The 14,391-nt window shown below is 34.1% G+C and overlaps 1 protein-coding gene across 1 annotated transcript in view; it reads right to left on the reverse strand.

Annotated features, from left to right (window-relative positions):
* Positions 1–13,796, reverse strand: part of LOC129222623 (muscle calcium channel subunit alpha-1-like) — a 201,477-nt gene extending 187,681 nt beyond the window's left edge. The window contains exon 1 of the mRNA XM_054857148.1: positions 13,720–13,796. Within this exon, the coding sequence (XP_054713123.1) occupies positions 13,720–13,738 (19 nt within the window). The 5' untranslated portion in view covers positions 13,739–13,796. The remainder of the gene's footprint in view (positions 1–13,719) is intronic.
* Positions 13,797–14,391: the final 595 nt, after the last annotated feature.

Raw genomic sequence — 14,391 nt, forward strand, 5'->3', positions numbered from 1 at the left:
AATATGTCCCTGCATGACATCAAAATGTAACGAAATGTCGCTCAATTTATTATTACAATTTATTTACTTATATCTTATGCAGAAATTTCCTCCAAACTTAGTTCAATTGTTCAGGTGTATTCTGTATCACACACACATATATATACACACACACACACATAATATACATAAACATTTAAAATTCATTTAAAATTTTTAATCTTTTATTTTAGGGTTTATGTTTAAAAAAGATAATAGTCATCTTTTAATACTACCTAAAAAATTTTTGCAAAATGCGCAATTATTAGGGGATTTACCCTGCCTTCTGATAAATACCCAAAAAAATATTTACCTTCCCATCCTACAGGGGAGCAAATGCAAATGAGCAAGGCAACAGAAAAGAAAATTTTGCTTTTTCTTTTTTTTTTTTTTGTTTATTAATGTGAAAACTGTTTCTATATTTTCCATGATATCACTTAAATATCAATAAAATAAATAACACCATAGTTTCTTAATGACTTCTCAGTTTATTCTTCTAAACATCCCTCATGCTTCCTTTTTTTTTCATTTTGAATATGACTAACCTAGATTGTGATTTTGAAATCCAGAAGTTCATAATGAATTGCTTATACTTCTCCAATTATGACATTGAAAAGAAAGGTTCTTTGGTTCACGATATGTTTCTTTCATGATTTCATCAAGTCTTCCAATAAAAAATATTATAAACTGTGTAATACATATGTATATATCAGTTTTACCAATTATTTCATATTTAGATTTAAAAAAAAAATTCTCATTCGCTTTTTTGCATTTTTTATTAAATACCCAGTTTTTGGGTATTTACCCAGGCCTTGGGTAAATACCCGGGTAAATACCCAAAAAAATATTTACCTACCCGCTGGGTATTTACCCGATCCACATCACTAGTTGTAATGGAGGTACTTAGATTTTCTTTCGCTCATGTTCACTTGTAAGTATTAATGAATATTTTAAAACATGTTGTTACATACATTTATATTTTTGTTGATTTGCATTTGATGAGGCTCCAATTGTAACTGTTTTTGGGTTTATCGAATTAATTTAAAGTTATCCTACATACCTATGTGCGCGGTGTACTATTTGTTGTAACCAACTGAAACTGATTAATTACGCAAAAGAAAAAAGATTTATATTTGAGAAGCAATCACAGAAAAGTTATTTCGAAATACTTGGATGTACATACAGTTTGGTTCAAAAAGAAAAAAAATCAATTGTTTAATTCATTGAAAATATGGTAATGCAAATGTTTTCTAGTATTGTAATATGCTTCACAAAAAATGTGCCAGTATTATTTATCTTTTTTTATTATAATTTATTCATTCTTTTAAAAAAATATTTATACCATTAGAAAATGACCCAGTTATCTATTAGTAAGCAACATAGTTATGCAATTAATTCATGTGCTTATTCATTTTGTTAAATGTGGTTGACAATAAAAAATTCCTTGACATTAGTTTGCCTCACCAATTTCTCTGTTGGTACTTTTCGGTACACTTTGTACGTCAGAGAATTTGATTTGAGGTGAACGAATTCCGGAACGCGAAGGGTAGGAAGTTCTGTCAAATTTTATTCGAAAATAAAAGCTATCAAGTTTGATACAAGATATGTTTTTAAGTTCTGCATTAAAAATACAATATGTTGATAATTTTGTCTTGAAAATATTGAGAGAAAAACTGAAGTTTAAGATTATTTAGCAAACAATCCCACTTTTGAGAAAGCACCCCCTCCCCTCCCCTGACGATTTTGTGATTAGAAATGAAACTACTATATTATTTCAGAAATTTTCAAAAATTTATAAATTTGCATATGTTATGTGCTGTTAACCATGCTATTTGTCATTAGAAATTCAAAAAAAAAAAAATCCACGAATGATTCTAAAATTGCTTGTTTCATTGCTCTTATATATGAAAGAATTGAAACTGATATGGTATGCAATACTATAGTAAAGAATTATATTTTAGAAAAAATCACGGAAAAAGGATTCCGAAATTCTCGGAAACGTTTTTGAAAATTGTTTGGAGAATTCCGAAATACTCGGAAACGTTTTCGAAACTTTCATGAACCACAGCTGCACAGAATACTCAGAAACATTTCTGGAAATTACGGAAAGAGGATTCCGAAATACTCAGAAACGTTTCTGAAAGTTACAGAAAGAGTATTCCAAAATACTCAGAAACATTGAAAGAGGATTCCGAAATACTCAGACACGTTTCTAGACATTACAGAAAGAGAATTCCGAAATATTCAGAAACGTTTTTGAAATTTTCATGAACCGCCAGCTGCACGATATACTCAGAAACGTTTCCGGATTTTTTTTACAGTGTAAGGATAATATTCAATCAGAATTAGGGGGTGTCGGAGGGCTACCTTCCTGCATTATTTCGAAATCGAAGATATAAAAACACAGTTTAAGACTATATTTTAAGTTTGGGAGGAAGGGGAGATGAGGTCCAGGATAGCATCTCCCGATATTTTTTTTTCCAAATTTAAGTTTCCAACACAATTGTACGTTATATTTAATTATGTTCAGAAGAGGGGATCTGGGGCATCTCCCCCGAAAATTTTCAAGATTGTTATTTGGAAAACACAGTTTTAGACGATCTGTGGTTATGTTAAGGGAGGAAGAGACTCGGGGTCATCGTTCTATAATTTTTCAAAATGCAAACTCCAAGCACGTATTCCCAATTGTGAATTATTTCTTATTGTGACATGTATAGGGGTGGGGTCCGGGGATTCGCCCCCTGGAAAAAGTTTAAAATAGTAGTTTGAAAAATGCAGTTTTGGACGATCTATGGTGATATTAAGGAAAAGAGATGCGTCCCTATCCCCGACTGTTTTTGAAATTCTGAAGCCTTAAAAACGCGATTGTAAACTTTTTTTGTTGAAAATTTAGTGCACCGCCAGTTTCTTGAAATTAAAGCTCCGAAAACGTAATTTAATCCAACCTTCGATGAAAAGGGGGAGGGGGGAGTTTTGAAGGTGTTCGCGACCAGAAATGCTTCGTAATTGAAGCACTAAAAGCGAGATGTAAGACATTTTTGATGATGTTGGCGAGAGAGAGAGGAAAGGGGGGGGGGGGGGGAGCCATTCTCTCGAAAAAAATTCGGCCTGTTAAAACCAGTTTTAGAAGATTTGTAATATTAATGGGTGGAGAGATTGGGAGTCCTCCCCTGGCAAATTTTTAAAATTGAAATTCAGTTAACTCAATCGTAGATGATTTTAAATAATATTAGAGGGGTAGAAAGTTTTGGAGATCTTCCCCGAAACATTTTATGAATTGATGCCTTTTACAATGAAATTTTTGAAGATCTTCGGTAATATTTGGAGAACGACAGCTTCGGGAAACCTCAGCGAGTTTTTTCATTTGAAATTAAAGTAGAAAAGACGAAATTTATTCGGCTTTGAATGATGATGAATGATTAATTTAGAAGGCGTTTCTCGGAGGTTACGTTGGGAGTACTCTCACGGTTTTTCGAAATTGCAGTCCTAAGTTCTCAGGTGTAGGCCATCTTTAATGACGTTAGGATAAGAGATGGGGTTAGAGAACGTTTTCCCGGGAGTTTTTCAAAACCTAAGTTTTTAAAAAGTCACTCACAGGGCAGCTTTGGGGACGTAAAAAGAAGGGTTTGGAGTTCCCCACTCTTCTTTTCAGTTTGGCTACGTCTCTCCTATCTTCATTGTAAATTTTAATTATTGGTAAACATATTGTGTTAACATTTTCTTCCAATTTTCCTTTGCCAAACACGATTATTTGCTTGGACTTTCCATAATAAAGTTTTCAATTTCTCGCTTAATATTTTTGTTTTCTTCCAATACAAGCGTTTTGTGGCCTTAGAAAAAGGACTTCTAACATTTTGAACGGATGTGATAATTTTCTGAGATACCTTAGGTCTCTATTTCACTTCATTTTATTTTAAATATGCCACCTGCATCTCTTGATCAAGCTTTGATTTACTTACGATTTTTACATTCAAACATTTCGAATTTTTTTTGTGGGTATTTATTACAAAACTTTGAATCTCTCTTTGCATTGGACTGGTTCCCCCCCCCCCTCCCTCTATTTCAAACTTATTTAGGTGACCCATACATTTTTCTCCACTTAGTAATGATTTTCAGGACAACATTTTTCATTAAAAAAAAAGAATATTTCGGCTACCTCTAGCCTATGGGATATCCTAATGAAGCTGTCCTATTTATTTATGTATATTTTTTTTAAACTGAAGAACCATGAAGCATGGTTTTGTATAACCAGGGCCGCCGAGACACAAGCCGTGCACCATATTAGTTTTGTCGCCGGTCCTCCCTCCCATTATGCTAATTTTACTCTATGCACAATACTTTAATTTGAGCTTGGCCCATAGTTTCTGATTAGGCACCAGGGTTGCCAGATTTAAGAACAGTAAATACGGAACAGGATTCTAGATGGAAAAAATGGGGGGGGGGGGGGGGAGGTATTTTTGAGACGTCGCTGTAAATTCAATCTCAACAAAGCATTAAACCTAACAAAATGTCGTCTATCAAAGTATAAAAAATCGTTTTCATTGCGAATAACGACGCATGCGCAGAGATATATTTCAAACATTACTCAATGAGCAAAGAAGCAACCATTCGGCTCCTCAGGGGTGCCTCCTCTAAGGGCAAGGACGCACCTCTCTCAATATCGTGGAGACCCCTCCCCACCCCCCAAAAAAAGCAAAGGTGCCTTAAACCAAAAATGAGATAAATACCCCTCAAAACAACGCCGCCTAAAAATTTCAACGGCGCAGTCTGCGCCATGAACCCCCCCCCCCGCCCCCCCCCCCCCCCCCCTAGGTGGGCACCCCTGCGGCTCCTAATGGTCTGCTGCAAAAGCAAAAACATACAAACCAAATCAAAAGGAAAACATTTTTTGCGTTTGCTGCCACATGATTTTCTTATTGCTCATTATTTCACATTTTTTGTTTTACTTTATTTTTTTCCTTAAAATAATGTCTCGTTCTGTAAAATATTGTTATCCGCTAGAATACGGGACTTTAGTCGTCCCGTATGGAAGCTCCCCGGGACGCGGGACAATTTTTCAAAATACGGGACTGTCCCTTGAAATCCGGGGCGTCTGGCAACCCTGTTAGGCACAGATACCTACTCTGTGGCCTAGTGAATAGTGTATTGAATACTTCTGTTTTCGTTGATAAAAATGTTTGAAGCGTACATGTCCGCTGCCCTTACTTAAATATTTTTAATAAAAGAGAATCATGGATGTTTCTAAATTGTATTTTAAGATTACATTTTCTATTCAAATTTCACAAAAAAACTTTTTGGCACTATTATTTCAAATGTTCATTCACAGTTACTATTTTAATTTTTTAATACAACGAAGTTTTCCTTTTTCTTCGTTAGTTAAATCGCTAAAATGAAAATGGCGACCTCACTTCTGAAAAACTGCGGGGGTGTGGGGGGGGGGCGTAAGGAGTCTGCCCTCTAGAGTACGCGAAAAAAGCATTATTAATGCATCTATTTTTTGTTGAATGAGTTTTAATATTTTTTCTTTCCAAAATTCAAAAATTTCATGCTCTAAAGAAAAAAACTTCCCGGGAAAAAAAATCCCCCCCAAAAATTTTGATGGCGCAACTTGCGCCATAATCCCCCCCCCCCCTGTGGGCACCCCTGTCTTGCTATCATTTGGACCCTGCATGAGTTAATTCCTTAACTCACATATTGTTACTATGCAGATAAATGCTAATATTTTTCCAATGGATCTATTCTTGCATTCATGATTTTGCAAAAAAATTCGTTTTCGCAATTGTTAATTTCGGAAAGGGTTCGTTCTTGCGATCGTAACCTTTTCTGAAAGGTCGTTTTAGCAATTGTTATTTTTGAAATAGTGGGAGTTGGGGCTCGTAGGACCGAGGAGCACGTTGATAGGTTCTCGATAACTTTAATAGCATTAATTCACCTTAATTTATGAAGGAAAAATAAGACTTTTAGTTCTACAAATTCAAAACAAAATCACATGATACAGTTATATTGAACAAATTTTATTTCAGAAACAAATTTTGTTATTTTTTCCAGTGCTGAGTAATATGTCTGCAACTTTTTTTTAATGGTTTTAATGAAAAAAAAAGGAGAAATAAATTTAAATCCTCTCCTAAAGTAAGTTCTTTTAGTTCATAATTATTTGCCACTTTTTTATTTTTCGTCATAAAGAAAAAAAAATTATGACAGCATATCTTCAAACCAAGAATGTGGAATATTTTGGGGTCACACACACACACACACAAATTTTAGAAGACCCATAAAAAAGAAAACTTTAAGAAAAATAGAAAATAAATATTATAAGTATTAGCAACAATGAAATTGTGTTTATTCTTTGGAAAAGTAGATGAATTTGGCATAAATAGTGCAAAAATAGAAGTTGGTCAATTTAATATTTTAATCTGTTATATTGATTTTTTTTTTCATGCTAAACACAAAAGAACATAAGTTGGTTAAGATATTGGATAATATTTATCATTAAAATTGTTATAGAAGCTGTTTTCGTTACATGGATTAACGTACCGCGCTCTCAGAGGACGTTGGTCCGCTTCACAGAGTTCTATTAAAAATTAATTTAAAGAAACAAAATAAATTGAACAGTGAACACCTCCAAAAAAAATCTGAGATGGTGGGAATTGTTCAATGATTCGTGTGTGCAAAATCAAGCTACTCTTCAACTTTTTGAAGAGATAAAAATGGAAAAGTTGAAAGGTGGACCAACATACCATATCCCTCCCTAGTTCTTTCCTGCTATTGAAACTTTTGCAAAAGGTTCGCTTTAGCAATCGTTATTTTTATGAAGTGTTTGTTTTTGAATTTCAAAAGAAAAACGGATTTAAGCTCTGAACTCGTTACTCAAAATAAATATCAGAACAGAAATGGATAGAGATAATAAAATCCTAATAGTTTGCTGCACATTCTAGAGAACAAAATGGACATGAAACAAAGGATCTAGAATTCTAACTTTTCGTTAAATTAATTTTAAGAACGCCCCGAGAATATACTGCAACAAATATTTTTAATGGTTTTCTTTTTCCAGTTTTTTTTTTTTTTTTTTTTAATTACCCTTCTTTTGACTCGAAGTTAATCTTCTTAAAATAATGTTTCCTTTGAACGAAGTACTATTAACAGCTAATAAAATCAAGTAGAGAAACACTGTCAGGTTTATCATCGTTTCAAGCTCTATGCATAGTGAACTCTATAGTATACAGGAGAAGTCTTCGGAAGTAAAATTATTGTAAAACTTTGTCAACTTTAAGGGAAAAAAATGCAGCTCACCACAATCTAGACAACTACCTACAACAACGGCAGAACTGTTTCGTCCATTATCGATTCCATCTTTAAGTTAACTGTAGCAGAAAAAGCTGACTGACGATTTAAAAAAATAGTCTGAGAAATTGAAAATACCTTATCGCTCCTACTGAAAAAGATAATGCGTTTTAATTCACTTTTGCTCTTTTAATCCTTTAAAAATTTTACTTATTTCTAATAAATAGAGTTCACTCACTTTTCTCCCTTTATTTGCATTTTACAAAATACAAGGTGTTGTAAAATCTTGCACTGATAAGGAAATTCATTAAAAAAACTACTTTAACCACTTTTTTTTTTCATTGTTAGGGACCATTCATTAATTACCATTACGTAAGGGTTCCGAGGGGGAGGAGTTGGAAAAATCTCTACATACCCTTACTTCGGGGGGGGGGGGGTTTCAAGCTCATTCTTACGTAATATTTTCCAAGTCGATGTTTTACATTTGAAATCGCGCCGTCAAGTGGCTTGACAGGGATTATATTTCATTTGCGCCTGGAAGGTGAAACTGTATTAGGATGAGCTGTTTTTTTTTATTTTATTTGTTTTACAAAGAATTAATAGTGTAAAATAAAATAAAAGAATCGCACACTGTATGGGATGTTTTATTTGTTATTAGTATCGCATCATTTACAAAGAAATGTCGAAAAAACATTCAGTCTAAATTCCAACTATTTAATAAATATTTCTTAACACACAAAGGTTTACTTTAATAGTAGTGAATTTAATTTCAATTCCAGTGATTTAAGATTCGTTATTTTATTATTTTGAAAAACGAAATGGAATCTTACGTAAGAATAAGGGGGAGGGGTTTGAAAAATCTTACGTACCCTTACATGGGGAGAGGGGGGTCACAAGTTGCCAAAATTATCCTTACGTAATTAATGAATGGCCCCATACCTCAAAAAGTTGTTTTTTTTTTTTTTTTGTTCACGCAACGTTAATACTTATACCCGTGCACCTTTCGCAGTTCTAAGAAGATTTAGAATTGTTTAGGCCAGGTACTAGTGTAACCTGAACTTATCTTTTATAGGTAAGTGGAGTGCTAGGTCATAGCAGTCCTTACATTGCTGTCAGTTGTTATGTTACAGCTGGTAATATGTGTTAAAAGCAAACGATTTGGAGGACTAATCCTCAAAACTCCTTGCGGCACCCCTGGGAGGTTTTTTTTTACCGAAGCCATTTTCATTTTTCGATGTTAGTGCCATCTACATGCCTTTAGCTAATATTATATTAATGAGGAAAAAACTTAATGAGATAAGGATTAAAATAAAAAAACTATATATATATATATATATATATATATATATATATATATATATATATATATATATATATATATATATATATATATATATATTGTAAGATTTCATTAAACACCCTGTATTTTTGTATTTAATGTTACGTAGCTGTTTTCGACTAAAATATTTATAAACAAAGATTGCATAACCCTAAATTAATGGTTATGGGGGCCAATGGTGCCTGGTTTTGAATATCAGTGGAAGTTAATGAAGGGGAGAGGGGGGAGATAAAGGAAAGAGGGTACGTTTACAAAAATATCAAGGAAATGTGCTTTAATCATGCTTTTAAAAAGAGAAATATTTGATGGAAAATATAACTTTTACTTTTCATAGGTTAATTAGACATGCTCGTTTCTCTATAAAAAAAATAATTGCAACAAATATTCAACATAAATATTAAATTAAATTGATTTTAGTCGGGAAAATATTTGCTTATCATAAGTTTCAGGAACATGATAGTCTCTTTTGTTCTTTGATAATGATCAATATAATCAAAAACTAAGTATATATATATATACAAAACCTCATAAATTGCAAAAAACTAGTGTCGATATTTCAAAGTTATATGTTAAGAAAAAGTGAAAGTTTAAAAACCTTACAAGCACTAAGTTTAGTACTTTTGTGGGATAATATCTTAAATTAAATATGTATAAATAATAACTATCATTCAAAAAAAAATTAAAAATAAAAATTAAAAAAAAAACGTTTTAACGAATCGTGGATCGCGTGAATTGGAAAACGAACGTTTCACTGTACATGTGGAAGTTGGTATGGATAAGAGATGGTTATCAGTTTAACCATCTCTGGAGTCAATTAAATGGTATGTTCATTTGAGATTTATATTAAAAAAAAACATACCATGAGTGATTTCAAAGAAAAAAAAACACTAAATTCCTTTATTTTTATTGAAAATGAGAACTATTGGTTTCTGATACCTGATTTTAAAAAATCCTGTGAAAATGTGTTTCACAGTGAAATATACTTGTTACTTAGAAATCAGTTACTTATAATATTCACCATCACTTCATAAAATAAACGATACACTTTACTCTCAGATTTCGAATCATGCAACAAATGGTTTTATTGAATACAGTAATTTCACAAAAAAAAAGAGCAATTCCAGTTCCACATATCTTATTAATATTAATAAGCAGTTTAATTTTGTAAAAATATTTACTAAAAATGTCAATTGTTATTTTAACAAGAAAACTTTTGTTTAATAACGAATAATTTTATAGAAATTAATATTACAACTAAGCAAACATTTAAGCAGTAAGTTACCGCTCCTAAACCAGTGCTAAAGAATTTACCATAGCCATTCAATAAATAAAAATTAAACTTACCTCACTAAAAGGAACCTAAAATAATTTATTTAAAAACATTATGAACGAATCGCAGTTGCGATGATTGTTTCTGAATTGATTACTTTATTGGCATATAATTAAATCCATTAATGATGACTTACCAGAAATAACAAGCACGTATTATATACAATACATTTTTTTTTTTTTTTTTTTGAAAGAAGGTTACTTTGGGATTTATTTATTTTTTTTTCTTACAAGTGGTTTGCTTTCTGATTGGAATTGAACAAGGAAATTTACTTTTGTTTTGTTGCAAAGGAAACCCAGAATTATCCGGCATGCCGGAAAATTCGAATTTCCCGGCATGCTGGTCAACCTCGCTTTTTTCCGGCATGCCAGATACTACGGGGTAATACGGTATGTTTTTTTACTTCCTTTTACAAAAAAGGAAGTATTGTATTCGCGAAAGAATTTTCACTCAAAAACCGACCTTAATTTCCATTTTACTCACTCCCGAATGAATGTTGAGGTTTTTTTTTTTTTTTTTTTGACTCGACCACACGTGGATAAGTGCTAAGTACGTATAGACCAGCGAAATATCCATTTTGACTATTCCCGAGTTAATTACAACGAGTTTTCTCGTAACGTCTGTATATACGTATGTGCGGATGTGCATATGTATTTATGTCGCATAACTCAAGAACGGTACGTCCTAGAAAGTTGAAATTTGGTGCGTAGACTCCTAGTGGGGTCTAGTTGTGCACCTCCCCTTTTGCTTGCATTTGGATGTTCCAAAGGGGGTCTTTTACACCTTTTTTGGGGGGGAGAGAATCATAGTTAACTTCAATGCAAACTCAAGTGGTTTTATAACTTGGCAAACATTTGGCGATGTATCGCCAAGCTTTTGGTCGACAAGTATTGGTTGCATTCGGGTGTTTCTAAAGGGGTCTTTTGCCTCTTTTTGGGGGGAAATCATTGTTAATTTCGATGTAAGCTCAAGTGGTGTTATAATTTAGTGAACACTTGGCGATATTTCGCCAGTATTTTGGTCGCCAAGTTTTGTCGCCAACTTGGCGACAAATTTCGAGGTTTTTTTTTTATATTTATATATCTGGTTCTAATTTGGCCACTGTTGGTGATATTTAGAGAGTGAACTATTGAATCACATTAAAAATGCCAATAATGGGGAAATGACATTAAATTGGAGTAAAAGGAAGTCATGTGATGCACACATCAGCTCGCTTTCCACTTAAAATTTGTACCTCAGAGCCAGAGGAACGTAAGTCACAATATGATCATTTTACAGTAGAGAGGAAAAAATTCTTTCTGCCCCATGCAAAAGATGGGACGTGCGCTTTTTCTAACCCTGGTTAAAAATTGAAAAGGATTTTTTTAAAGAAATACGTTCGCATGGCTCGATGCGGGATGGGTTTCTACATACAATGCTTTAAATAAGAAATCGCAATTTTTGGACTGAAGCGGTTGGAAGATGATTGTCATGATATGAAGCAGGTCTGAAGATCAGGCTTGCCATTGAGGGAGGTGGGGACCTTAAACAGATATCGCACCTACCCTAGATTCCGCATAATTCAATATCACTCGTAGAAATCAGCAAAAATGGTGTATGTTGGAGTGTAGATACACACATGTAGTCTATGTGCTCCCCCGTGTGAAAAATTGGAGTCACAATCAAGGGCGCCCATATAGGGGGCAAAGGGGGGCTCGAGCCCCCCCCCCCTTTTAAATTAGAATTTCCTTGCTTTTAGTACTTTTTTCTTTGCAAAAATGTAAAGACATTTCTTCTCCAGCCATTAATGAATAAGTTATTAAAAATGTCAAATTTTAATGACTTTAATCTGTCCTGAAATCAGTTTCCACGGGGAAAATATCCAGTTAAACCACAGGGTAAATATTTGAGCCCCCCCCCCCCTTGCAACTTTGCATATGGGCGCCCATGGTCACAATTGTGTTAATGAGACATTAATGTTAACAAAGAAAAGAAACGATAATAATAATCTTTGTTGAAGTCGGAATTATTTGATTTAATAATTTCAAAAACGTGATCTTGAACTGAAAAAACATCTTTGATTTAGTTTTCATAACTATAGAAGGGCATCATTAGGGGGGGTTGGGCAAAGGGTATAATACTCAAAATGTAAACTATGTAAAAAAACTACGCCCATTTACATGCAAATGCATTAATTTCATAAGGTCAAGGGGTGCAATTGAATCCCCACCCTCCTAAACGACGGGCCAGTAAAGAATTGTAACGTTTTTAGGGGAAAAGGCTGATTCGGAGAAACAACATGTTGCATTCATAGTTAGGAAGCTGTTGAATTTAATTATCCTATACCTACCGCTTTATAAGCCAACATTTTTTTCATGAGTTTTTTTTTTTTTTTTCTAATTTTTTTATCTAAATACTACTAGAGATTTTGGATTTATTTACAGTTTTGGAGCTAGGGTTTAATTATGGCTAGAGTATTTTTTTTTTTATAGAAACTCAACTTCTGCCCCCTTTTTTGTATGTAAATTTTTTACGCATTGTACTCTATTTAGGCTACTGAAGTGTTAAAATACGTTCTGAAGAGGATAAGATTCCAGCACTTCTTTAATTAGAAAAGATTAAACCCTGGTTGGAGCAACTTAAGCACCAATCTTGAATAAAATGTACCAAGTTTTCACAATTTGAATTTGAAGTTTTAAAAACTCCTGTCCGCAAAATAATATTTGTATTGATTAATCAAAATTGTATCAATTTTTTAAAAAGATCATCGGTGGATGAGACAACCCCCCCTCCCGACAGGGATGATCATCCTCCCAGGATGATAGCGCAACTCCCCGCCCCCCCCCCCTCCAAAACGAGAAACGTCCAATGCAAAAACCCTCTTAATGTAACCCCTTCAAAATTTCATCGGTACAATCGGCTCCGTGACCCCCCCCCCCCCTGCATTCGTTTGTGGGCTTGCTTCAAAGCAAATGTAGTAAATTTTGCGAAGCAAAAATTTTTAAAGTGGAAATCGCAAATAAGTACCTGTCACATGTCACATATGAAACATATTTATACTTTGTCAACAAATAACGGAAAAGCAAGAGTCAAGTTCTATTGACACACATTTACAAAGTTGAATTTCAATAACTTTACATACATTTTAATTTTAAAAAAATCATGTCATAAAATAATACAAGAATCTTTGTGATCACTCATTTACCAAAGAAAAAATGAAAAAAGGCAATTAAAATCTATAACTTAGCCTTTTTATTCCAGAGTTCTCAGACCCGCCCCCTGTAGAATATCATTTGTTTTCAATTAAAATAAAAAAAAGTACCGTGATATAAATGAATGGTTTACGTCATTCATTCTAATTTGCCAAACAAACATTAAAACAAGGCAGTTAATAATTATGATTCGAACCTTTTTTGTTCCATAGTTCTCAGACAAGCCCCCTATGGAAGATCATTCATTTAAAAAAGAACACCGTGATACAAACGAATCGTTTTGATAATTCATTCTGATTTGCCAAGGAAACAACTTTACTATAAGGCAATTAATAAAAATGATTTCAACCTTTTCTGTTCCAAAATCCGCAGACCCGCCCCCTTTATACTACCATTCATTCCTGGTATCACTTGGGGGAGGCGATGGAACACCACAGAATGCCTCTAAATAGGCTGTCATCCGTAGATTTAAATTCCAAGAATTCCATCCGATCGGCAGTAATCCAAAGAAATAGTCCTCGGAGTAGTAGGAAAAATTCTCCAAAGTGGGTTCTACTTACTGTCGTTTTCCGCGGACATCCTGGTGTGTCCAGGCCCAGTGTTAATCCAGTGCGGTGTTTCGTTCACTTAGTCCCGGGGGTGCTTGAGATGGGATGCGGTTAAGCCGAGCGCCATCGCCGCGACATGGCGTCAACACACCAGAGTGCAGAGAATGAAGCGGCATCGGGAAAAGCGGCAACCCTTGCGGTGAAGCGAGAAGCCGCCAAATTCTTCGTCGCCAAATTGAGCGGAGTGGGTTATTGCAGCAGAGAAAGGAATGCGAAGCCGAGGTGGATTTGAGAGATATATTTCTCGCAAGGGGTACTGTGGAAATATTTTACTTTATTTTTTAATTTCAAATTACCGGGATGAATATGAGACCTACTCCGATGCCATTAATTTGAAGAAATTGCAGAAAATCAGTGACCCCCCCCCTACAAGCAAGCGCGGATCCAGAGGGGGGGGGGGCTCCCATGGACGCCCATACGCAAAGTTTTAAGGAAGGGGTCAGGCATTTTCCCCATGGAACCGATTTTATAATACAGATTAGAGTTATTAAAATTGGACATTTTTAATATTTAATAACTAGCGTCGCCCGGCTTTGCACGGTCCACCTCGAAAATAAAAGTTATGTCAAGTGACGCGAGTTCAACACTCAGGCTTGAACCAAAAAAAAAAAAGTCAGTGAAATT

Source organism: Uloborus diversus, chromosome 5 (genome assembly GCF_026930045.1).
Source record: "Uloborus diversus isolate 005 chromosome 5, Udiv.v.3.1, whole genome shotgun sequence".
NCBI classification, from domain to species: domain Eukaryota; kingdom Metazoa; phylum Arthropoda; class Arachnida; order Araneae; family Uloboridae; genus Uloborus; species Uloborus diversus.